Below are 26,015 nucleotides of genomic sequence, written 5' to 3'. Positions count from 1 at the left end.
GCTCCTCTGGCTGTGCTGATGGAGCAGTTTGTGGGCCAGTGCTGTAGCCTGGTTCGCTGCTGTGGTCCTCAAAAATACCTCCCTGCCATCTCCCAAACATATGTGAACTTTGCAGATGCACTGAAGCAGCTGGGTGGAGATGCCTGGCTAGGGATGATCCTTCCCCAGTGCCAGAAGAACTGTGCTTCCCTCCATGAAAACACACTGGCTCTGCTCTTCTGTCATCAAATTTCACTTCTAGGTTGTGAATTAAAGTGTAACGTGATCTCCAGTGGTCAGAAAATTGGCCCTCAGGATGATAATTTATATTCTTAAGTCTTTTAATTAAATGACCGAGCTTTTCTTCATTTCTGTGCCAAAATAGTCTTGCTGTGAGCTGAGCCTGCGCTGGAGTGTGTGTCACTGCCAGGGTGTCCCTTGGGAGCAGGGATTGAGCTTTGTCCTGGATTCCCACTTGTGCTCTGTTAGATGAAAACCCATCTCTTAAACCTAAAGCAATAACCTCTGGAAAACATATGTAGGGGAATCTTAGAGAAAAGAAAAAGCCTCTGTGGGGAAATGTGATTGTTTCTCAGTTACTGATTTAAATTTAACAAACACCAAGTAAATGTGGAGCATAGCAGCCAGGCTTGGAAAAGAAATATATGGTCATGGCAACTTTGTAGCCAGAGCAACAGGCAAACATAAAAGCTAGAGGTGGCAGCCGAGTGTTTGCTTTTCCTGAACTTTATTTCCTTGGCTTTATTTTCCTTCAGCCAGCTCAAGCTTCCACGTGCCCTTTGGCCCTTGAACTTGCATCTCAAATTCCTCCCAAGCCAGAGCCTGGTGCTTTGGCTCTCATGGAAACCAGGATCAGGGCTGCAGCATGCAGCCAGTGATTGACTTTTTTCACTTATTTTGTTCTTGAGTTGTCATGGGCTGGCTCCAAGTGGAGCTGAGCCCAGATCTCCTTGGAACAGTGGTGGACTTGGGGATGGAGTCAGAGGAAAGAGAAGGGGGTTAAAGCCTCGCTGGGGTAGTGTAACAGTAATTTTACCACATGCTGGTGAGTGCAAAGACCCCTTTGCTAATTCTCCCTCTTCTTGCAGAGAGGAGAAGATGACAGCTGCCCGGATTAGGAAATGCCACAAGTGTGGGACGGGCCTGATTAAGTCGGAGGGCTGTAACCGCATGTCGTGCCGCTGTGGCGCCCAGATGTGCTACCTCTGCCGGGCTGCCATCAACGGCTACGACCACTTCTGCCAGCACCCACGCTCTCCTGGGGCACCCTGCCAGGACTGTGCCAAGTGCTCCCTCTGGACAGACCCCACAGTAAGTAACAAAGGATTTTTGTGAATGATTTTCACCCCCGTTTCAATCACCGTCCACACCGGTGCATTGAAATACACACGTTCCACCGGGGGAAAATGGTTTTAGCCAGCACAACTTTTTTCCTTTCCCAAGGCAGCTAAAAAACCACACTGGGATCCTGCAACAGCACAGAGTCACATCTGACCGCAGCTTGGAAGGAGCTGGTGTTGCTTTAGGGAAAAACAGCTCCTGTCAGATGAGGGCTTTGGCTGGAAGTGCTCTGAGTGCTGCTCTGGAGAGCGAGGCTTGTGGAAGGAGCTGGTGGGGAGCAAGTGCTGGCACCAAGCACAGTAGCCAGCATTGGGACTATTGGGACTCATTCCTACTTTTGCAGCTGAGATGGTGTTGGCATGGCTTGGCATCTGGAGGCAAGGGGAATTGTGGTTTTGGTGCCCAGATGATCTGACTGCTGGCTGTGCATCCTGTCACAGAAATGCATCCATCAGAAAACTGCCTGCAAGCCCAGAGTTGTAGTTGGGTCCATTCTCAGGGCTGTTGTCAACAGCTGCAGAGGGAGAGCTGAAGCGTGGAGTGAGCTGTGAGAGAAGCTGTAGTAATTTAATACAGCTCCTATCTGTGACAGGCTTGGGAAAACTTGCTGCAGCAAGTAAATCTCCGTAAATAGAGGTCTTCAATACTGTAAATCCAGGAGCGTTGGAAGGAGCAGGAGTTGAATTTCCTGATTTTAGCAAAGCTGTAGAGCAACATGAATGTGGATCTGCCTTCCCAGGGCTTGCCTGAGCTTCCTTTTTCCTAGTGGTTCTTTGTCTTGAGTCTCTGCAGCTTTCCAGGCTGCTCCCAGCCCCCCTTTCTTCAGGGAATATGCACAATCCTGCATCTGCACAGAGCCAGGGAAAAGCTACTCTAAATCTCTCCCTTCTACCTCCAGACTCTTGGGGATCTCCCAGCAATGTCACAACCAGCATAAGCTTCCAAGTCTTCCGCTTGCCTGCTTTTATTCCCTCCATTATCCTGTCAATGTGAGCTGTTAAACTACACACAGACACCTCCATGCAGGCACCCCTGTAGCGTTTCTGACACCTGGTTCTGAGTTTCCTGGATTCCTGTCCCACTCCTCCCCATTTTCCAGCAGGATGCGATTCAGGGCTCGGCAACGCTGGCATCCGTTGTTCCCGTCAGGCTGCTGATTGTGCTGGGGGATGGCATTTGTTCAGAGCCAGAGAAAACATGAGGCCTCTCAAAAAAGCTCGTACTGTACTTTCAAATAAATAAATAAATAAGCAGCACAAAGAGGCCACTGTCACCAGGCCCTTTCCACCTCTCTAATTAACCAATGTTGTGGCAAAGAAAAATTTCCCACTGTCAGCACAGAGCTGGCACTGCCTGCTCTTTTATTATTTGATTATTTTTTGGATGGTAGAGTGCTGGTGGGCTGGGGAGGTGAAGTTGGGTGACTGTCCTTGCTGCAGTGCGAAGAGTAACACAAAACTCAACTGTTGGCTTGAAGCTGAAATGATGGTGGGTACCTGTGTGCACAGTCCTCCCTCATAAGGAGCTTAGGCACACCAACCCCAACCCCTCTGCGGTGATCTTGCTCTCATATGGGACATGGAAACAGGAGTTACCCTGGTGGATGTAAAGACAGAACAGGAATTTGAGTCTTGACACGGAGATTTGAAAGAGCAAAAGACCATTGCATCAGTAGTGTTCTGTCCTTTGCCAGGGATAATGTCCATCCAAGGCATGACCTTTGAAGGATCTGGTTTGAATCTAAATCCCTATTATTTACAGCAAAATTCAGGTTTCTTTAAAATAGGGAACCTTTGTTCTTTTCCAAATGTTTAATGTTTTCTGAGTCTGAAACAATTCTTGTGAAAGTATAAGTAAACCTATTCATTAGCTTGGGTTAAAGACAAATTAAAGGCAGTCCTCTAGGAATGGCAGCATCTGTTAGTCTCTGTCTCAAATGATCTTGAGAGAGTAAAGCAGAGGCTTCAAAATTTCCCATAATTAAAGGTTAGTTAAAATCTTGTCCCTAAGCTGTAATCAGGCTGGAGTCTGATTTAAAAGTATCGGTGCAATATTTGCTGGCTCTGAGACAAGCTGCAGTTGGGCTGTGGTGAGCAGCTTCCAGGGGGGCCAGGCAGGAATTGTTTAATCCCTGCATTTCTTCTGGAACTAACGGGTGCTCTGCACCCCTGTAGGAGGTGCCAGGAGCCCTTCCCAGGAAGCTGCTTGGCCAAAAATCCTCGTGTCCCAGAGTCCACGTGGGCTCTGGCTCTGCTCTGCAGGAGGGGCTGATGCAACATTGCCAGCGACAAAGCTCAGGAAGGAGCAGTGGGAATAAAGCTCCTTTAAGGATCCTTTAATGCTTAAAGAAAGCATTCAGAGAAGAGATGGTGGTGGAGGGCCTTGAGGAGAAGCTGTATGAGGAGTGGTTGAGGCTACTTGGTTTGTTCTGCTGGAGGAGACTGAGGGGAGACTCATCGGGGCTGCAGCTCCTCACAAGGGGCAGCGCAGGGGCAGCTCCGGTCTCTGCTCCCTGTGAGCAGGGACAGGACCCGAGGGAATGGCTGGAGCTGTGTCAGGGTGGTTTAGGTTGGATATTGGGAAAAGGTTCTTCCCCCAGAGGGTGGTCAGGCACTGACCAGGCTCCCCAGGGAATGGTCACGGCCCCAAGGCTGCCAGAGCTCCAGGAGCATTTGGACAACGCTCTGAGGCACAGGGTGGGATCGTTGGGGTGTCTGTGCAGGGCCAGGAGTTGGACTGATGATCCTTGTGGATCCCTCCCAACTCAGGACACTTTATGATTCTGTGAATTGGCTCTGGGATGCAGGGGCTGTGTTTGCCCTGATTTCTAAATATCTGTAGCAAACCTAAGGCTGCTTGTGTGCATTTCATCCAGTTCTTACAAATCCCGGGATGCAGCATGGTTAATGCACTCCAGCTGTTTTGGTAAACCAGGTTCTGGTCTCAAATGTATTATTTTGAATTTAATACTCATCTTTGGGCCATCAGTAATATTGCACAGGGGCTTTTTTGGCTTTAAAGTTTTAAGATGTTTTCAGTAAACTCTTAAAACCCTCCCAAAGGGCCATCGTTAAAGTTCAAAGCAGCAGACTAATCATCATGAGGTGTTTGCAATTATCCCTCCTTCCAGTGTTATAAAAAGATGATGTTGAGAGAAGACTGTGTAAAACTTCAAATGCATCAAGGAAATGCATGAAGTGCACAGTGCTGCCTTTAGGATTTGGAGGGGGGGGGGAAGCTCCCCCTAAATTTAGGATGTGGGGTTTGTGGTGGGTTTGGGGTTTTTTTGACTGCTATAAAATGCCTCAATCATAAGCATATGGCTAATCCGGGGAATTCACAGAAAGCCATCAATATGGAATGCCTGTTGCTAAAATAACTCTACATTTCTTGAACGCCAGCGTGTGCTTCGTCCCCATCCCGGCCCCCCTTTTCCTGCAGCACTGCAGATGCCCTGTTCCAGTTACAACACAGCCTGCTTTTATCCCTGCTTCCTGCTGCATGGAGGAGCACGCTGGAGACAGCCGATGCCTGTTCTTGCTCAGGCTCTCCACAGCTGATCTGGGAATGATTTGAAACAAAACCCCTTAGTCCTTTGGAAGCCTCTGTCGTGAAAAATCATTTCAAGTTTATTAGGAACGGCTGCGGCCACACATACGTGGAAAAAAGAAAGCAGTAAAGAGGCAGAAAGGGGGAGGCAACGGTGGTGAAGCACTTTCTAAAGTAGGGGAGGGGTTGCAGAGCCCAGAAATAGTCACCAGGATTCTTGTTTTCCCTCTTTTCAGGAGGTGGCAGCCGCTTCCCGGTGACACTTAATAATTAAAGATAACGAGAAGCGCAGGAGATAAAAACAGAGCTTTCTAAAGTTCCCTGGATGCCACTTTTGTTCTGGGCAGAGGAGGTTTTATTTGGGGGGAGGTTGTCTCTGTGTGATTTGCTGAGCTTTTATCTCCTTTGCTGCTGTGTTTTCTCATTCCCAAGGGCAGTTTGTTTCTCCAGCAGCTCTTTCTGCTTGTGGCAGGGCCCTGTGTGGATGCTGGGTGAGGCTCCTCTGCAGCAGCATTGTTGTAACAGGCCTCCCTGGCATGAAAAGGTGCCTCTCTTAGCAACCCAGCCCTGCTCCTTGGCTAATCCATCCACAGGCCGGCCGAGCCATCCGTTCTGCTGTGATTGGCTCCGTGCTCGCCGCATTCCCTGGATTCAATGGGAGAGGGCTGAAAGGAGAATGCCGAGATCCTTTCCCAGCTGGGGGATGGCAGGGGCAGGCTCCCACACTGGCCAGGGATGAGCATTTGTTTTCCTTGGCTACAGGACGGGATGGCTCCTGCACAGAGCATCCCGCTGCTGGGTCTGGGGCAAAGCTCGGTCCTGTTTTGTCTCTTGAAAACACAGCTGCTGTTAATGACCACATCTGCTTTCTGCAGATAAAAAGGGTGAATGCATCTCAGAGATCCTTTGCATTTTCCACTTGGCCTTCTCCCGTGATGCAGCAGAGTGTGGGGAAGGGCCACGTTGTAGCGTTGCCCTGCATTTCCTCTCTGGCAGAAAAGCCAAGTTACATCTTTGCTCAAAAAACTGCCCAGTGCTGAGACCCCCCACCCCCACCCCCCTAGGGTTGGGAGGTTGCTTTTTTCTTCTTTATTTCTTTTTTTTTTTTTTTTTTTTTTTTTTTTTTTTTTTTTTTTGTCTTGCTGAAGGCAAGGCAGCTGACAGGAAGATGACTGTTAACTTGACAAGATAAATGCCTTCAATCCACACAGCCTGTGAACAGGCCATTAAAATTATAATCTAATCCTTTATTAAGGGACTTGAACCCGCGCAGGGAAACGGACACAAGAAGCTTTTGAAATCCTTCTGCAGCCTCCACCCCATGTGATGCTAAAAGGTTTCTCACCACAAAACCAGCCATACGTGTGCTAATGAAATCTTAATTTTTGGTGTGGGTGCTTTACCCCTCGATGAATCTGTCATCTCTCTAATTACTATAGTATTAAAAAACAGCCTTTGCTTTCAAAGAATTAGAAGCGTTTTGCAAGATTCACTAAAATAGCACCAGGACTTGTTGGTTTGGGTTTTTTTTCTGACCTGCACAATATGTATTAGGCAGAACTTGCAGCATCGGCTTTCTTTCAGAACGTCCAAAAATTACCTTGCTGTTTACATATCATCAATTCTTTTGTTCCATCTGGGATGTGGGTCTTTCCTAAATACTGCAGGTATTGAACTGTGCTGTGTATTCATCACTTGCCAAATTTAATGTCAGCCTCTTAAGTAGGAAGGTGCTTGTTGTGCAGGTTGTTTTTATTCTTTTGATATTAATGGATACTCGTCTTTCAGACAATGGTGCAAAAAAAATTTCCAAACCAAGGCTTGGTATGTGGGATTAAGTGTAAGCACTTCTTAACCTTCAAATGGGAAATTACACTTTTATCAGCAGAGAAGCAACAGGGCTGATAAGTTCTGTTCTTGGAGATGTGGTTTGTTGTGGCTCTGCTGTGATTTGTGGTTTCAGAACTAGTCAGGAATTCGTCATCCTGATCCAGGTCTGTTCCTGGCAGGTTTTTGCATCCAGGGTGTGCTGTGAGCTGTGCTCCTCTTGAAATCCCCAGGGGGCTGAAGCTGAGTGGGATCTGTGGCTGCTGCACTTTGGGGAGATGGTTTTATGTTGTCCTAGGGAGCTCTAGGGGTCAGTTTGGAGGTCTGGCAGATGGGGTTTGCTGTTCCCTGTTTCCCCCGGCGCTCTGGGAGCCGCAGTAATCGAATCCAGCATCACCTCGGGCGAGTGCAGCTGGCTCCAGCCCCGGGGCAGATGGATGTGTCCAGCCCCGTGAGAGGGAGGTCAGCTGCAGTTTAAACTGGGAGGCTGGAGCAGCCCTGGCTGCAGGAGGGTCTGGTAAAGTTGTGTTTGATGTGTCCAGTTTTGTGCACTACTGAGCAGAGCTGCAGCAGCAGGAGTGGTGACCGGAAGGGGGTGTCCCTGGGAAGCACCATTTCACAGGGTTAATCATAGATTTTGTTGGAAAGGACTTTTAAGATCGTCTTGTTCCATCGCCTGCCATGGGCAGGGACATCTTCCACTAGCCCAGGTTGCTCCAAGCCCCATCCTGGCCTTGGACACTTGGAGGGATGGAGCAGCCGCAGCTTCTCTGGGCAGCCTGTGCCAGGGCCTCCCCACCCTCTCAGGGAGCAGTTTACTCTGTAATCACAGACTTAGACTAAAGTAACAGTATTTTGTTAACTTAAAGGCCACATTTCTAGGCTTCAAGGTGAGGTTTATGCCTTTGTGTGAGGAAAGAAGGTACTGGGTGATCTTGCTCAGCTGAGCTTGAAATATATTTCTTGTCATATAAACCTTCAGGTGCATCTTTTCCAGTAAGTGGCAATAAAATGGGTGTGGTGGCTGTGTCCATTTTCAACAACATTGCCAAAAAAAAAAAGTCTGAGAAGTGAAAAACAAATGAAGTCTTAAAACTTTGAAACCAAGCTTTGAGAGTGCTGCTGGGGCAGCAAAAGAGCAGGGGATGTTTGGTTGCCTGTGGAGCATGCCCAGGTGGTTTTCCAGCTGGGAAAATGGATACTTGGGGTGTAGTTAGGCATTCCATATAAGCTCAGAAGAGCCATTCTTCAGCAGCTTTTATGGAGACAGATAGGCTGTAATTAACAGTCCATGCAAGCAGCCTGCTTGGGAAAGGAAAAAAAAAAAAGGCATGTCCTGGAAAGTCTTAATTTTAACCATTGACTCACAGAATAATAAAAGGGAGGGAAGTATTGAGTTTTTGGCTTTCTGCACCTTAAGATAACTTCAGTCTCCCAGGGAAACCTTATCTGGTGGTGGAGGAGGGGACTTCTCCACAAGCTTCCCAGGCTCTACATGTGCAGGACTGTCAGCTGGGGACTGGGAAGCTTAAAAAGCTTCCAGTGTAGCTGCATGCACGAAGCATATTTTGGATTTAGTTCCAGAGCATTCTTCAAAATAAGGGATATTTTTCACGTTAAGAGTGTTCAGGAAGAAATTTGTGTTTTGGCAGTACTGAAATTAGGGTGACTAAAACAAGCAGAGTCTTGTGCCCTGTGGGGTACTTTGGAGCTCGGGGTTCCAAACACTGTCCTGGAGGTTTAGCTGCTCTCCCTGAAATCTCCACATTTGGTTTCATCCCCACAGACATGCAGAAACTCACCTGAGGCTTCACTGCATCGTTGGATCTCACTGATGCTCTTTTGAGTTAAGAGAACTGAAGCTGATGAGAGGCAGAACAATTTCAATTTCTGGCTTATCCTTGTGTTCTCAGTGAGCAGCAGCTCTGAATATTCTTGCTATAACCTCTAGGCAAACATTAAAGAAACATATTTCGATTTATGCCCTTCTCAGAGTTACAGATAAGATCTAAATGGCACCATTTAGCTACTAGAGCCAGGATTTAAGTTGTGTTAATTCCAGCTGTTGGGCCAAAAACTCTACAAGTGCTAGTATAATGTAAATATTTAATAGACTATTGCCATTTAAAAGATTAACAGCTCTTCAGAGGGGTGGAGCTGGGTCGCAGTTCTCTGGTTTCCATCAAGTCAATGAATTTTAGTGCTGATCTTCCTGGAAAGCTGATCCAAGCATCTTGGTCATACTCCATAGAGTGCAGATTATTTGTGCTGCTGCAGTTCCCTCATCACAGCTTTGCTTTTGGGTAAATCTAGGCCAGCCCCAAACGAAGATGATTCAGCCAAATTAATCTTTTTTGGTTTTCCCCGTGAAAACGTGCTGAAAAGAAAAGCAGCATTGAGAGAGCAGAAAGCTGCTGCAGCAGGAATTATCCCACTGATTCTTGGTGTATTCCTTGATTTCTAGGAAGATGATGAGAAGATAATCCATGAGATTCAGAAGGAGGCTGAAGAGGAGCAAAGGAAGAAGAATGGGGGTAAGTCACAGTCAGGATCAGACTGAGGATGGATGATGGGACAGCACAGGGTTCCCAGCTACTGATGAGTCTCTGGACCTTCACTGGATTCTGTTCCTCCTGGGAACTGGTCTGTTTTTAAAGTGCTGTTTCCTACAGACTTCTGCTGGGATTGTGAGCAGGCACAAGATTTGTGTCCAGCTCTTATGTGGCACTGGTGTTGTGGATATCTCTTCTCTGCTTGGCAAAGTGGCTGAGGGACAGCAAAACCTCTGAGCTGTGTCTTGGGGAGCACAGGGGCTGCCTGACATCCCACTGAAGGAAATATTCCCCTTTGTGGGATGGTGTTGGTGAAAGGAGCCAGCCTGGAGAGCTCATGCTGCGTTCTGTGGCTCCTGGAGCAAGGGAAGGGCCAGCAGTGATGCTGTGGAATGTGCTGGGAATGGGGGATGCCGATGGCAAATGTCACACCGTGGACTGAGCTCGGGGAGTTTGGTTTGTGGGGTGACTGTTCTTTGCTCTCCTCCCTGTGCAGAGAACAGCTTCAAGCGCATTGGCCCTCCCGTGGAAAAGCCCGTGGAGAAAATCCAGAGAATTGAAGTCATCCCCAGACCGGTTCCTCAGAACTTCCACCAGCCCCGGATGCCCCCGTACCCCTTCGTGCACCCCCCGTTCCCTCTCCCTCCCGTGCGCCCCATGTACAACAACATCCCCCTCAACATCGGCCCCATCCCCGCTCCCTACGTGCCCCCCCTGCCCAACATGAGGGTGAACTTTGACTTTCCCCAGATCAACGTGCAGCTGGAGCACAACCTGCCTATGCACTTTGGCCCTCAGCCCCGGCACCGGTTCTGACCTGCCCCCAGCAGCACTTGGCAGAGGCACTGCAGGGCAAAGCCACCCCGTAACGTCACCCCTTCCCCACTCCAGCCCCTCTGGGGTTTAGCCAGCAGCCAGGGGACTCCGTGTCCCTGCACTGCACCCTCTCTAGGGCTTCTCCAAACCTTTGTGATCCAACATTTCAACCTGTGCTGCAACAGGGTTTGGTGCTACATTTCTCAGGGGTGGAATTCCCCCCTGTGCTGGGCATCCAGATGCTTGATTTGATAAAGCCTGTTCAGGCAGCTGTTGGGAGGAAAAGTGAGACTTTGTGGATCACAGGGATACAGCTGTTCCTTGGGGAATTTCCAAAAATCCTGCCTTCCTGCTGGCCAGAGCAGCAAAGTGAGTCTTGGGGGAAGGGAGGAGACACTTGGCATCCGAGTAAGACCTTCAGGAGCGAGGTTAACATAAGGCAGCTGCCCCAGCCCTCCTGTCTGTGGAGAGGCACAGGGCCGGGGTTCCTGTGTTCTCCAGCATCCCTGTATCCTGCTGCCACCTCCCAGCAGAAATTAACTGTTCAAAAGCAAGTCAATGTAGCATTTTTAGTATTCCTCACTCTCCAAGCAGAGTGAGGGGCTGCAGCAGCTGTCCCATTGCCAAGATCTTGGTAGGAAGCCCAGAGCCCTGTTCTGGCTGGGGGTGTTAGGAAGTAGCAGGAGATTTGGGCATCCAAATCTTTGGCTGGACTGAACTCACCCCCTTTGAAGTGCTCTGTTTTTCCCCCCAGAGGTGTGTGCCCCTCAGCTTCTGAAATGTGGCCTTTGCTTTGCCGTTCTCATCTGGTGTTCCAAAGCTCCCCCAGCTTCTGGCAGTGCTCAGACAGCTGCTGGAACCACCTGGAGCCAAAGCTGTGCCCTTTATTGCAAAAACTGCCTGGGAAACAGCCAGATAGACATGTAGGCAGTGATGTGTCCTGTGGTAGGAAAATTGGGAATGTTCCCCATAGCTGCAGCGAGTTGGGAGCCCCCATACCCAAACCCCCCACAACCCAATGGGCAGCTGTAGCCTCATGCTGCAGGAGGCCGGCTGCTTCCACAGCACCAAATAACTCTTGAAAATGTGTATGTCAGCGTAATTGGCTTTGGAAAAGCATGTTAGAAGTTAAACTTGAGTATTGCTGGGCTGAGGAAGTGAGGGAAAAAGCAAAACTTCCGTGTGAGAAGTGGGGAGTGCAGTGCTGGGCTGTGGGAGGAGGGTGGCACAAAGCCCTTTCTCCACAGCCCTTGGGCTGTGCTGTCTGGTACAGGCCCTGTCTAGAAAAGAAAATGGTTGGAGTGGAAAAAACCCCTCTTCCCAGGAATGTTGGGCCAGCTTTTAGCAGCCCAGTTGTGTTGTTGTTCTCCAAATGTTTTGTTCTGGCCTTCATCCTGTTCTGTCCTGCTGGGAACTCTCTGAGTGCATTTCCCCCTCCTGTTATTCCCCCCTGTATTTCAGCATCCAGGTGTTTTGTGGGTTTATTTGTTTTCTTTTCAGGTAAAATTCCCTGTCTCCACCTCACAGCTTCTGCCAAAGCCCCACGTGCAGCATTCCAGGACCCCGGATCCCCTCGGGTGTGCAGGGAGCGCTGGACACAGGGTATCGGTGGGATGCTCCTGGACAGGGGCCTGGGACAGCATTTGGGGACTGTTCTCCCCAGGAAGGTCTCCCAGACAGGAGGACTTCCATGCCTTTTGGAGCTGAGTGTTTTTCCTGTTGCCTGTGGGTCGAAGGTTCCCTGTGGAGCACTCTGGCTCCTCTGTGCTGTGGCCTCTCTAGCATTAATAACCATCTGCTATTCCCTTGCTGCTGGAATTTTCTATTTTGAATTAGTTTATTCCTGGCAGCAGTCTGGGGGCTGCAGGAGCTTTATTACTTGCTGCTCAGCTGGGCTTTGACCAGGTTTAAATCCTGCCTTGCAGCGCCCGATTCCTGCAGCCAGGAGCAGGAATCCCGTAGGGTTTGGGGAGGGAGGGCTTTGTTACAGCTGCTGAGTAAACAGACCCAGGTCAGAAGAAGCAGTGGTGGCTTCCCTTATGGAAATGGAATCCTGTTTGTTTAGTAGGTGAGATTTTCTGGGCTCAAGGGCTGGTTTGGATGAGCCCTCCAGACTCTCCAAGGCATGTATTTGCCCTTCCCGGTGAGTGCAGGAAGGATCAGGCGGTGGAGGGGGGCAGCAGCCGGGGCACAGCTCAGCTGCTGAACCAGCGGCCCAAACTATGAAGGAAATAGGATGGTCATCCAGCAAAAAATGGTGGTCCAGTCCTATCTTTTTGTGCATGTCCAGGGATGTGTGGGCGTGGAGAACTGAGCCTTGGTGGAGGGAAGTGCGGACGTGGAGCGAGGGGCTGGAGAAGTGTCGGCAGAGGGGGCAAGGGGAGGTTGGTGACCGTGATCCATCGGGGTCACTGCTGCCCTGGCACAGCTGTTGTGGCCCTGGAGGAGCCTGGAGGATATAGAGAGAAGAGAGGATTCCCTGTGTCCCCCACCAAAGCCAAGGGCTTATTTGTGTCCAAGAGGAGATAAATCAGTGCTTGGTCTGTGATGTGCAGGTGCACCCTGCCCAGCACTCCCAGCACTGCTCCTCTCCCCAAGGAAACACCCACTGCACCAAAAATTTGCAGCCCAAGCACATGGCTGCTTCTCCCCTCTAACCCAGGAGATCTCAAATTGTTTCTGAATCTGTGTTGATTTATTTAAAAAAAAAAAGCCCAAAACTTACCAAGCCACCCAATCCAGCCTTGACCTGGTCTCTTAACTCATGCATCCCATTTTCCCTCCTGCCCAGTCTTTGGAACTGCGTGTTAAAAGGTTTTGAAGGCAACGAGGAGGTTGCTGTGCCCAGGCTGATCCCATAACAGGTACTTCTTACAGCTAATTGCAGTGTCCCATTTACTTGCCTTAAAGGTGGAGAGAGAAACTTAGTATTTGCACTTAGCAAAACGTTGTATTAAAAAAAAAAGACCTGTAAAGATGTGCATGTTCTGCAACTTTGTATAACAATAGCTGAAAATAAATAGGTGGTTTATTAAAAAAAAAAAAAGGAGAAAAAAAACCAAAAAATATTTTTCTTTACATTCTGGTAGTAAACAGTTCTAATATTCTGTGTGTAAAAAGTTCCTGTATTATATTGTAATTTGAATTTTTGTAAATAAATTTGTGCACTCTGGCTTTCACCTGTGTGCTTTCCTTACAGCCAAGACCTTGTCTTCCCATCCCCTGCCTGTGCCAGCCTGGTGCTGGGAAAATGCCAGGGAGTGGGGCCAGATCCCAGCCTGTGCCGGTGAAAACTCCCCAGGTCGTAAGGCAAAAACCCATTTGACCCTCCTGGAACAGCTTAATCTGTTCCATGTGCTCCTGAGGAAAAACTGGATGGGATAGAAAATGGTTTCCAGTTGCTCCTTTAAATGGGAACTAGGATGGGGGGGAAGGCTGAGGGGATTTCCTCTCGTGCTGGAGTGGTGGTGAATGATGGTAAATGCAGAATCCAGCCTTGAGGGGAGAAAAGGAAATGTGTGTTGGCAGCTGGGGGAGAGGGGGAAGGGTGAGAGTCCTTCTGCAGCTCCAGAGCCCCTTCCCTGGGTGGGCACCCGCTGGCAGAGCTGCCTGCTCCCCTGGCTGGGTGTCACAGTCTGGTGTCACAGCCAGGTTTGCTCATGCACACACAGATGTCACAGCAAGGCCAAGCGTGGCCATCGGAGCTGCTCAGCATTTCCTGCACTGCCCCAGCTTCTCCCTGTTTATAGTCAGGACTTGAGCATCCTTCCTTCCTTCCTTTGACCCTTGCAGGGCTCAGCCCCCCCATCTGATGGTGAAGGTCCCTCTAGGCAATGCTGTCCCCCAGTCCCCCTGGGATGTGTGCTTGGGGGGAGCGCCCCCCCTTTCCCAGACTTTGCTTTTTCCAAACAGCTTTACATTTTTCAAGGCAGGCAGGAGCCTGTCGGTGCCCAGCCAGGTTGTGGTGGTGACAGGCAGGGAAGCTCTGGCTGCTCTCGGTGCAGGTGCTGGAGGTGCTGTTGGTTGAGTTTCAGGGCTGCTTTCAGCTGTTGAGAGGGCTGGGGGCACATCCTGGCTCCTTTGGCAGGACGTGGGTTGGGCTGCGCTCCCCACTTTAGTCCTTTATCTTTCCCTTTTCCACATCCCCAAGTAAAGCAGGCTGATTGCTGACCCCCACCCAACCATACACCCAGACCTCCCATCCCAGTGCTCTTCCCTCCCACCTGGGTCATCCTATGGAGATGAAATGCCTGAATCAAGAGAAAAAGCTCTGTGGGGGCACAGCTGGTTTGCAGCTGAGGTGGTCCTGCCCCATCCATGGGTCACCCATCCCCAGGTGCCCATGGGCTCGGTGGCTTCAGGCTGCTCTGAGCATCTCCAGAAGTGACCCAGCCTCCAGGTGCCTTTGCCTTTACACTTCTTTGGAGCATCTTGGTCACCATTCCCTTCCCCACCCAGCTCCTCAACCCTCCAGAACCAGCTCAACTTTTGTCAGATAAAGGCTCCACGACCCCAACTCTGCACGCTCAGGCTCTTCCCTCATTAAAAGGCCATTGCAGCCCCAACAGATCACACACCAGTTTGAATCCGAATGCAGGTTTTATTTTTTTAAGTCATCTTTCTCCATTTGAAGCTATTTTCTTTTTTAAGTTATACAAATGGCACTTACAAAAAAATAATAATAATAAAAAAAAACTGAACAAACCCAAAACTTAAATTTTCAGAGTGAGATGTTTTCAGAGAGTCACGACACCCGGTAAGAGGAAACAGGAGAGATGTTGACCTAGTGTCACACGGGAGAAGCCAGAGCGGGAATTACGTGGTTCGGACCGTGACAGGGATGGGGAGGCGGTGACACGGGGAGGGGGTGAAGGCCAGTGAGAGTGTGTCAAGTCACAGGGTCACACAGGGCTTCAAGACACTCGGTCCTTCGAGGGGCAGCCTGGTCCCCAGGGGGACACATGGTGCCGGGGGGCACGGGCACCCCTGGATGTGAGCGCAGAGCCGAGGTAGAGTCCCAGCCGGGTTCCCCTGCGCCCGTGAGGGACCCCCGCCTGGAGTTGTCCCCCTGCCTGGGGACAGCCACTCGCTCTCCCAGCTGAATTTAGCACCAAGCTCCTGTGGAGGGGAGTCCCTCCTCATGGCTTTAAGGCTGATGAGCCCCTGCCTGGCCTCCGGCAGTAGGGACCGGCCCCGGTTTGGCACGGCAGTGATGCCGAGAGCACCCTTGGCGTGGGGTGGGACCAGCACTACCCCTCTCCAGAGGGGGCCCACGCGGGAAAAGGCTCCTTGGTATGTTTGTAGGGAGCAGATACCGGCCCTGGGAAGGCCCCAAAGGATAAAGTGCCTTTCAACACCCTAAGGAACACACAGCATCACCCGTTACAGACAGCGTTAAACTCTAATGCAGACCTAGTACAGACAACAGCTGGTCACACAGTGCCATGGAGAGCATATATAAATAGAGACTAACAAAAATACTGTTTTGGTCTTTTTTTTCTTTTTTCCTTTTCCAGTAGGGTTGCTATTCATGAGAGCCCAGCCCAGGTGCCCTGGGGATGGTGGGACTGGGAGCTGCCCCCTCAGGGTGCCCGCGGGAGTGGGCGCTTCCTAATTCAGCATTAGGTGTTCAGTGAGTCACTTCACTGTTCCAGTATTTTACGAGAGAAAAACAACAACAAAGGTACTCAGCAAATATCACTGTGCAAAGTTTGCTAAGGAACTTTTCTATTCTGTAAACCAAAATCTGCAGTTTATGCTTCCAGCCACTGCCCCGGGGAAGTCACGTCGGCCAGCCCGGCTCCTGCCGGGACCGAAGCCCACCGGAGATGGGCTGGATGAAGCCCCCACCCTGGCACGGGCTGGCTCTGTGTCCCCCCGCACCCTCCCCTCCAGGCACAGCAGCAGGACCAGCCTCGGGGCAGGCTGGACCCACCATCAGGGTCTGGGATGTTCCTCCAGAGCCAGAAGCACAAGGAGGGGTGGAGGGACAGGAGGAGCACGGGGCTCCATGAGATGAAAGGCTGAGGCTTTCCAGACAGGATCACCCTAAAGAATCATTTCCAGGAGTTTGGGGGAGGGGCAGCTTGCTGGCCCTTCCACAGGGATGTGCTGGCACACACCAGCCCCATCCCCAGGGATGCTGTGATATGCAAGGTCACCTCTTACAGCTCAGCTGGGGATGAACCTGCCCCACAGTCCAGGAGGGGAGAGAAGCTGCTGGGGCAGGCCAGGAGGAGCCAGCTGAGCCCAGCAGCATCACTCCACCCCTGGTCGGAGCAGGGCAGGACAGGACGGATGCTCCAGGGGCCACTGGCAGCACAGTCTGAGGCAGTGCCAGTGCTGATATGGCAGAAGCGAGCACAGAGGTGATCTTATTCCCTTTTTTAAATTGAGGAGAGGCAAGTAAACTACCTAAGGTGATGCTTGGGGCCAGGAGGGGAATACAGAGGTTTCCAAGCCCAGCAAACCTGGAGGGAGGCAGGGATGGGGGGGATAGAGACAGACCCCTCTACAAAGCTATAGGCAGGCAGCCCCACCACTTTTCCAGTTCTTACAGGGATTTATGGACACCCACCTCCCACTTAATGCACCAACTCTATGGCAGGAGGGAAGGGCAAGCCAGTCTGAAAATCCTGTTACAGAGAGGAGAAACAGAACCCAAAGGAAAAGAGGACAGGAAGGGAAAGAGAAGTTGGCAATGGGAGGTACCCTAAAGTGCATTAATATTCCCAGAGGGTGGAGGCGTCGATGGTGTCGGCCGATGCCTTGAGCACCCCAGCGTGGTCGCCCTTCAGGTATTTGCCATTGATTTTGATGGCCACTTTGTTATAGTCGCAGAACTCAAAAAAGAAGTCCACAGGGGTGTCGCTGCTGCTGGTGACGGATGACTCATTCCCCACCATCCAGTACTTCCCAGTGGTATCTGCAGGAGAGGGGACACGGTGGCCTCGTGAGCCAGCATGGGGACCCCAAAGGCCACCACCCTCCAGCCTGCAGCCACCCCGGGCACTCACCCTTGATGTTGTAGGCCCCGTCGTTGAACTCCAGCTGGAAGACATCGTAGGAGGAGCGGTTGGAGTCCAGGGTGCCGGTGACCTTGCGGCAGCCGATGAAGCCGTGCTCGCCGCGCAGGACAATGATGGGTCTGTTGATCAGCTTCATCACGAAATGCTCCGTCTCGCCTGCGCCGAGGGGACAGGGGCTGTGAGAGCAGCCGGGGGGGCACAGAGCCAGACCCCAAAGCTGGCAGGCAGCAGTGAGGAGCAGGGGCTGTGCCCCCCACCCATTTCTCATCCACCCCATCTGTCCCCTCATCTCACAGCACATCAGTCACTAAGAGAACTTATTGCCTGAACACCACTTGGAAGAAGAGCCTGGCTCTGGGAAGGCTTTTTTCATTCCCTGCTGTCCTGGTGTGGCGTGCCCAAGGGTTCCTTACCCGCTGTCTCCATGGAGGCTGCCAGCTGCCCGTTCTTCTTCGCTGTCACGTACTTGCCGTTGGCAGCTTTCAGGGTGATGCGTTTGTCGCACCACTCGATGTCAAAGTAGCAACTCGCGTTCCTGTGGGGCAGAGAGGGCAGTCAGTGGGGTGTGACAGAGAGGGACCCTGCCACTGCCACCCTGCTGGCTTGGGAAGGTCACGGCTGGATCGGGAGAGCCCGATTTGATCTGTTTTTGCAGGATGACTCGTGTTGTGGTGGCCATCCTGCTGGGAAGCCCTCGCCCCACAGGCAGGAGACAGGCAAGGCAGCCAAAGGCACTTCTGGGGTTTCCGCCTGGCTCTCAGAGTTGCACTGCAGGGCAAAGCATTTCGACAGCCCCAGCCAGCCGGGAAGGATTATGTGGCCCCAGGGACTTCCAGAGCATCGTGGGCGGCAAGCCCCGACACATCCCTGGCTTTCCCAGGAATGCACTGCCTCTGCTGGGAAGCATTTGGTGTGAGCACCCACGCTGGAAAATCCCCCTTGAATTCCCCTGGGAGATGCAGAGGGTTCTCTGAAGCCCAGGCACTGCCCTGAGCTGCTGGGGACAGGAGACTCACTTTGTGGAGGCGGTGGACTGGATGCCCCCGTTGGAGGTGAGGGTCCAGTACTTCCCGGTGTAGGTCCGGAAGGCGCATTTCTTGGTGTCCTTGTTGATCTCCAGCTGGTAGGTCTCCTGGTCACCCTCCTCGTCCTGGTTGGCTGAAAGGTCCATCCCTACAGAGCAGAGACAGATGGAGATGGGGGGGTGGGACGACAACCCACCTCCAGCAGGTCCAGGTGCAGGGCAGCCCAGGAAACCCAAATGAGAGGGGCTCCTGCTTCCTGGGTGAGCTTTGGTGGCTCCCAAATCCCTCACACAGATCTCCCCTCTGGCATTTGGAGTTCAAATCCAAGTTTTCATTTGGATATTTGGTGTTAAGGCCCTAAACAAGGACTGGGCAGCCGTGAGCTTCCACTCCTGACTCAGCAGCTCCATTACAATGAAGCAAAGACCAATGTAGATGTTTTATAAGGAAAAGGGCTACAGTTTTTCCCAAAGGTGACAGCCAGGTTACTCAACCCATTAGCAGAGGCCGCTGCAGCACCCATGAATCCCAGCTCATGGCGTGTTTAAGGACCGTGGCACCGTTTTTCATCCACAATTGTCACGTCTCGCTGGGGCAGTGAGGTGTGCAGGGACAGGAGGCTTAGGAAAGCCCTAGGGCAGCCAAGCCTTTCCCTGACACCCCAAAATCATCAGCACCAGCCTGTCCCCCAGCTCTGCCAGCCAGGATGGCCCATCCCTGTGCCCAAGGGACCAGAGACAGCATTTCCCTCGCAGAGGTGGATGCAGCTGGTCCTGGGGCCACTGGCCACAGCCCTGGGCCACCGCCAGCCATGTGTGCATCCACCTCAGGCACTGAGCCCGAGCAAACCTGCTTAGTCAGGGCTAGCGGGGCCAAAACTGCTCCAGAGCTCTCCAGCCTGGTGGATTTCAGCCTAAAAACACTTTGGGGATGCGAGCCACAAGCTGTATCCAAAGCCAATGGTGGAGCTCTGGGTTTTGGGGAGGGAGCTGGAGAGCAGAGCTCAGCCCCACTGCTGAGCTTAGTGAAATGGGAGTTCAGAGGAACTGGATGAATTTTCCAAAGCCAAACACACCTGCATCCTTCCCTGCTGCACGAGTGCAAAGGGTTCAAGTCCACATTGTGTCTAGTTCTGGTCCCCTCACTAAAGTAAAGACATGGAGGTGCTGGAGCATGTCCAGAGAAGGGAAGCGGAGCTGGGGAAGGCTCTGGAGCATGAGTCTGATGAGGAGCAGCTGAAGGAGGTGGGGGCTGGCCATGTGTTCAGCCCCTCACACCTCCACAATGCATCCAGTTTCTCGGCTGCTGGGATTTCAATGCTGTACACAGTCACTGGAAGGGCTTCAAGGACTGCAGTTTTGGTGGCCCCACTGCTCTGGGAAGCCACCAGGACATCTCACCAGCTGCACACAGCTGTCCTGCAGACACAGCTCCCTGGGGCTCCACATCACCCATCTGTGTCTCCAAACAGGCCCCATCCCAGTGCCCAGGAGCAGCCTCTGCTTTGCATATCCATCTCTCACCTTTCCCAAAAGGATCGGGTTTTGTTCCCAAAGGGATCAGGCTTTGAAGGCTTCGTTTTGTTGGCCATAATCTTATCTCCCACATCCTAACTGGTCTATGGCTGCCACTCTGCTCACAGCATCCCCCCCCCCTCTCCAGGTACCCTCCAGTGCCTTCTGCAGCTCCCATCCCTGGAAGGGTTCATCAGTGTCAGGTTGGATGGGGCTTGGAATAATCCATTCTAGTGGAAGGTGTCCCTGCCCGTGATCCCTCCCAACCCAACCATTCTGTGATTCCATTACTCTCCTGATGGGCACTCATCCACCCTGGTGCTTCTCTCCCCAGGGTATTTGGGCAGCACAGGGGCCAATGGGTGCCGATGGCCACCAGCCCAGCCCCACTGGCCACGTCCTCGGCTCCAGAGCCATCTCACACTCGCCGCCTCCCAGCACTGCCGGGGGCTGAGCTGGCGGTTGTGGGAACATTTGGTTTTGATTTTGCATCCTGGCGTCAGGCAGCTCCAGCCCCAATCCAGAGCTGTAAAACAGAGAGAGAGGGGCTCTGCAGGGGCTCACAGTGAGGTTGGGCTGTGGGGAGGTGACCCTGGGGGACACAGCCCATCCCTCAAGGCTGGCAGCACCGCTGGGGCCCCCAAACCTGCGAGAGCTGTGGGTCCCTGTGGTTTGTGGGGGAGGAATGGGGGTGGTGCTTCCGCTCACTGCACTTTTCTGGGAAGAACTCGCTGACCTGCAGGGCCCAGGGGGATGCTGTGTGCCACAGAGCAGGACTGGCCAGGCTGGAGACAGGACAGGGAGTGCCAGGAGCCTCCAAACACTATTCCCTCTCCCTAGAGACCCCCAGCACGGAGCACAGTGCACCCACCGGCCTCCTCCACCTCTCTGCCAGCCTCACCTTTCACGGAGCTTTGGCTTCCCCGATGCCTGGAAGGACCCGGCAGCAGGAGGGTCTCCCACCGCCCCCTCCTCAAAAGCAGCGCGGGGTTGGGTTACACCGACTCAGCACAAAGGAATGCGGCTACGGCTGGGGCAGGAGGAGGCTTCAAAGGGCTGGAACTGGGCTGGAGCGGGAAAGTTGGGGGCTCGGAGCTGGGCGGGATGGGGGAAACTGCAGGAAGCACGGGGTCCCACAGAGATGTCCCCATGTCCCCGCGGTGGAGGACAGGCTGTCCCCACAGCCACCCCCCTGCTGTGGCAGCCCAGGGCTGTGGCAGGGAGCCGCGGCCGCTCCCACTGCAATCATGGATTAATTAATGCTCTTGGTAAATTTACAGTCTGGAGCTGGCACTGCTCTTCCTGACCTTGACGAAGCTGCTAATTACAGCTGGAGGCAGGAGGGGGGCGAGCACACGGCGGCTCTTTGGGAGGGGGGTGCAGGTACGCCTGTGCTCCCCAAAATTCCCAGCGTGGGATGTCCTCCAGCTCCGTCTGCAACGTGGGTTTGCTACAGGGATCTGGGGGAAAACGCAGAGGTTGGGAAGGCTGAGGCTTGTTGTCTCCCCAGGGCTTCCTAACGCCGAGTCCCTGGGCTTGAGGTCCTCAGAGAGCAGGAAAAGGCCCCCCGAGTCCTCGGCTACCGAGGTTTCCAAGCTCGTGGGTTTGCAGGATTGATGCCGGAGCCTTGGCTGCTCTCCAGCCATGACTGTGGATGTACCAGGAGGCCTATGGCCATCCCAGAGCAGGCACACACCTTCCTGTACTTCCCACAGAGCTGAGCTCTTCCCTCTAAAGAAGCAGAGTTTGTTGTAGCTGTGTTGACCTCCACACCATGGGCGGCTGCAGACACAGCGTGGGGGCATTCAAGGCATGTAGAAAACTTTCCCTGTGCACTCAAATCACACAGAACATCTCCCATGAGCCATCCTGGGAAGCCAGTGGGATGAGCTCCATGGAGAGGAGCACCTTTCCCATCTTCCAACTCTCCTTTCAAAAACCCCACGGTTATGTCCAAAAAAACCGAGCCTGGATTCCTCCACGGGAGTGCCGGCAGCACCCTGCAGTGTCCCCAGGCCCTCAGGGCAGCGGGGCAGGATTTCAGGATGGGACTGCCAGCACAGGTCGGGTCTGGGCTCCCTGCGGGGCTCTGGCACCTCCACCCAGCACTGCACCCGCACACGTGCTCAGAGACTCCTCCTGCCCCCTCCCTGCCCTTCAGCTGGGCTTACACTGCACCCCCGCAGAAATCCAAACAGGTTTTTGTCTAAATCCAACAGCCTGGAGCACGGGGAACCAGCAGCTCCTCTGCTGGGGGTGCAGCTCCGCAAAGGGGTAACGGGGAGGGGTGAAACATGAACTTCCTGAAAAACCCACCCCTCCTTCCCTGTGGATTTCCTGTGGCTTTGTGGTATCCCCCAAGTGTCAGCAGGCCACTGCACGGAAAATCTGCATCCGAGCGTGCCCCCTGCCCTGGAGCCGCATCTCCCTGCCTTGCCGTGGCACCACGATGAACTGGGGGGGGAAATCCGGCTCAGCCCATGCCGGGAGGGCTCCTGGCCCCAGGGCAGAGCTCCCCGCTGCCAACGCGGCATGTCCAGGCGTGCTCCCTTCACCGCTGCTCTCGCTCGCCCTCCTCCCCAGATCCCGTTTCCTGGAATTCCTCACTCCCGAGCCAGCCCATCCTCTCCCCCATGCGGGTGGGGGGCAGGGGCACACCTCGGGCGGGCGGGGGGCTGGCAGGGGCCCAGCGGGGAGGACGCCAGCGCTCTGCCCCCGGGACCCTCGCGCCCACAAAGGGCCCTTTGTTGCCGCAGCCGGGCTAGAAAGGAGCCATTAAGCGGGGAGGAGGCTGCTCGCTGCTGGCAGCACCCGGCTCCGCTCCGTTTGAGGTGCGATGGGGAGATGGGAACTCTCAGGGAGCCCGGGGATCCTGTCCTGAAGGGCTGGAGGCAGAAGAGGGGTGCATATCCCCAGCCCCTGGGGTTATCCCTTCCTGCCCTGGGGGTGTTTGTGGCGTGGTTCCCTGTGTGCAGGGGATGCTGACACCGGCCATCCCTGGGACAGGGAGGAGACTCCAAGCCAGGAGCTGACCTGGCACTGGTGGGACAATTCTGTTCCAAAGCTGGATCCCAGCCAAGGGAACCACAGAAGAGCCCCACGGACCCATCTCTGCTCCTCCCATGGGGCAGAGGGGGGACAGCCACTGCCATCCCTGCTCCCTCCTTGACTCCACGCAGGAACAAGCTGCCTTTTCCCACGAGGCTGTGTCGAGCTACAGTCACTCCCTGCCCGCATCCCACATCCCCCATCCCCAGTGACCATGGGAGCATCTGCCAGCAGCATGGCCCTTATCAGCTCGGCCGGGGAAAGGGCTGTCTGGAACCGCTTCCTCCGACGGCTGTTTCTGCTGCCTTCTTGGCAACCTTGGGACACGGCGCTTTCACAATGGGAGAAGGGAGGATGAGCCCCAGAAAGCGGCAGCTCCCAGCCTTTCCCTGCCATCAGGAGGGATAAACCGGGTGGAAACGGCTTCTCCAGCCAAAACGGACTCGAGTGAGGATGTGCAGCCCCAGCGCGGCCCTTCCCGCTGTATTTTGCTTGGAAAGGGGCCGGGCACAGCCCAGAGCCCTCTGTTGCTGGGGAGATTTGTTCCCCCCCTTCCTGCTCCCCCATCCCTTCCGAATTAGACAAAGCGGAGGGTCGGCCAGCAGCATTCCCACCCGCTCCATGGGCCACCCCCCCACCACGGGGTCCCCCACCGCCACCACTCCGTCCCTCACATCTCCCCCCACATCTGGTTTCCCCATCTCTGGTGACAAAGGGCTGCAGCAGCCCTTCCCCCACGGCGCTGCGGCAGCCTCCCGCCATCCTCTCCTCCTCTTCCCCAAATCCCCATGCCTGGGAAAACAACCCCCACTGCCCATCTTGGCAGATTTTATTATTGATTTTTAAGGGGCTGCTTTGCAGCGCAGGATTTGCCCTCGGACAGGAGAAATGCAGGGAGCTCCCTGCACGGAGCTGCCCGGGCACGGATCAGGGTTAAGCAGCAACCTTGAAATACATACACACAAAAAAAATTCCCCGCTGTTCCTCCAGGCTTTGCTGCATGCTCGTACCCATCCCACACCCGGCGTGCGCCGGCCTGACCTGGCGCGCCGGCGATGAGCCCCGGGGCACCCACGGCACACACCGGGCACCGCCGGCATCGCAGAGCGGGGACCCCCCATCTTCCAGCACGGACCCCTGGGTGCGGGGCTGGGATGCTCGGTGGGCACCCGCGGGCAGCGGGCGGCCACGTGCCCGGGGAGCTCTGAATGTGACCGGGTCCCCGAGGCGGGTGGCACCGTGGCCCCTCCGGCGAGCGGAGGGGACGGGGCCGGTGCAGCGAGTGCGGAGGGACGGCTCCCTTTGTGCGGGTGGATGCAGGATGCGGGCGTTTTGGCAAAGCCCTTTATGTAACGCTGCCACCCAGCCCCCGACCCATGGGAACTCCAGCCCCTAGGGGAACCAGAGCCCCCGGTGGGACCCGCAGCCTCCCTGCTCCGCTGGGCACATGGCTCAGCCGTGCTCGGGCAAGGGGGAGGTTGGTGGAGGCTTTGTTGGGCGAACAATGAGCTCCACAGGAAGGAAGGCGAGGGAAACAGCCCTGCCTCCTTCACGGCGAGGGAAGACCCCATCCACCCCCTCCCAGCCCCCCTCCCCGTCCATCCCTGCACCCCAAGGCAGGCCCCTCGCCATCCCTGCCCCCCCCCCCCCCCGGGCGCCCTGCAGAGGCGATGGTGCGGGGATGGGGGTGCCGGAGGGATGGGGGCCCCCAGGCAGGCGATGCTGAAGGGATGCGGGAGGGGGAAGGGAAATGGATGTGGGAGGGATGCGGGGGGATGGTGATGGGGCGTTGGGGGAGGGACCGCGGGCAGCCATGCTGAGGGGTGCAGGGGGTGCCCGGGGGAGATGGCGGCTCCAGGGGAGGGGTGTGAGAAGGGGTTTGAGCGGGGGGGGACGACGCTACGGAGGCGATGGCAGAGGAATGCAGGGGGGCAGCCTGTGGGGTGGCTGCTGCAGGAAGGCAGCAGATGTTGGGGGTTGGGGGGGACAGTGCTGCAGGGGGGCCACTCCGAGGCGGCGATTCTGAGGAGATGCAGGGGAAGTGATGCCGGAGGGATGCAAGGGGTTGCTGGGGGCGGGCGATGCCCGATGGAAGCTGATACCCGAGGGAGGCAGGGGCGCACCCCGAGGCGGATACACCCCAGGACTCCGGGGCGGGCGGCCGAGGTGTCCCGTTCCCCGCACCCGCAGTCCCCGTCCCCTCGTACCTTGCCGGGTGGAGACATTCCTATCGTTGCCGGCTCTCAGCACGACCTGCGGGCAGCTCTGCTCCAGGGCGAAGAGCTCGTCCTTGCCCACCTTGGCGCTCTTGCCCGCCTTGAGGGTGCCGCTGGGCCCCGAGGGGGCCAGGTAGCGGCCCTCCCCGTCGCGAAAGGCCACCTTTCCGCAGCGGAATTCCAGCGTGAAGGCGGTGCCGGGCTCGGCGGCCGGGACCAGGCGGCCGTCGCTGCGGAGCAGGCGGTGGTCGCAGCTCTGCAGGCTGTACCGCTGGTCCACGAACAGGAGGGTGATGAGCGCGTCCACGCCCCACGGCACGTCGCGGTCCACGGCCAGCTCGTCGCGGCGGGGCCCCAGGTGCGCGTAGCGCTTGCGGGCCAGGCTGTAGAGGTTGGCCTGGGGGTGCATGGCCAGGTGGACGCTCCACTTCTCGGCGGCAGAGACGGCGGGAGCGAAGCACGAGAGGCGGTCCTCGGTGCCGCCGAAGAAGCGGCGGTGGGGCTCGGACTGCAGCGACCACCGCCCGTCGCCGTGGGCCAGCACCAGGAACCGGCAGTCGGGGCCCGGCTCCTCGCTGTCGCAGCTCACCCGCCCGTCTTTGTCGGCCGCCAGGTACCGGCCCAGGTGGCTCTTGAGCAGGACGGCGCTGGAGTCCTCCCCGTCCTGCTCCAGCGTCCAGATCTGCTTCTTCTTCATGCTGGCGGCCGAGGCGTTCACCTTGAACCCGAACGCCTCCGCCGTCAGGTACCGGTTGCTGCAGTTGATCAGCCCGAACTGGATCTGCACCGGCTCCGCCGTCCCGTTGGCCGTCATCCTGCCCCGCCGCCGACCGACACCGAGCGACCGACACCGAGCGAACGACACCGACCGCCGCCGCCGCGCCCGCCCCGCCGCCGCCGCCTTTATAGCGCCGCGGCCGCGGCACCGCCTCCCGCACCCCCCGCCCGCCGGGGCCGCCCCCACCGCGACCCCCGCCCGCCCCCCGCATCGCCGCGGGGCCCCGAGGCAGGCCAGGACCCCGCCAGGCGCAGCCAGAGCCCCCTCGAGTCGCAGGACATCACCCCCACTTCCCTCCCGCGGGACTCCCCTGCTTGCGGG

At 55.0% G+C, this 26,015-nt stretch overlaps 2 protein-coding genes across 5 annotated transcripts in view; one reads left to right on the top strand and one right to left on the bottom strand.

Annotated features, from left to right (window-relative positions):
* RNF216 (ring finger protein 216) overlaps positions 1-13,264 on the top strand; it is a 78,173-nt gene extending 64,909 nt beyond the window's left edge. For all 4 annotated transcript variants that reach the window (XM_032125828.1, XM_032125829.1, XM_032125831.1 and 1 more), the window contains 3 exons: positions 1,089-1,311; positions 9,182-9,251; positions 9,766-13,264. In XM_032125828.1, the coding sequence (XP_031981719.1) occupies positions 1,089-1,311; positions 9,182-9,251; positions 9,766-10,085 (613 nt within the window). In that variant the 3' untranslated portion in view covers positions 10,086-13,264. The remainder of the gene's footprint in view (positions 1-1,088; positions 1,312-9,181; positions 9,252-9,765) is intronic.
* A 1,602-nt stretch (positions 13,265-14,866) lies between these two features.
* Positions 14,867-25,808, bottom strand: FSCN1 (fascin actin-bundling protein 1). The gene is made up of 5 exons (XM_032125812.1): positions 24,908-25,808; positions 18,130-18,286; positions 17,527-17,648; positions 17,102-17,269; positions 14,867-17,010 (listed from the first exon to the last, which is right to left on the bottom strand). The coding sequence occupies exons 1-5, from the start codon at positions 25,728-25,730 to the stop codon at positions 16,808-16,810; spliced, it is 1,473 nt and encodes a 490-aa protein (XP_031981703.1). The 5' UTR covers positions 25,731-25,808; the 3' UTR covers positions 14,867-16,807.
* Positions 25,809-26,015: the final 207 nt, after the last annotated feature.

Source organism: Corvus moneduloides, chromosome 16, assembly GCF_009650955.1.
Source record: "Corvus moneduloides isolate bCorMon1 chromosome 16, bCorMon1.pri, whole genome shotgun sequence".
Lineage (NCBI taxonomy): Eukaryota > Metazoa > Chordata > Aves > Passeriformes > Corvidae > Corvus > Corvus moneduloides.
Note: the sequence above shows the minus strand (reverse complement) of the source record. Positions and strands in the feature narration are given on the sequence as shown.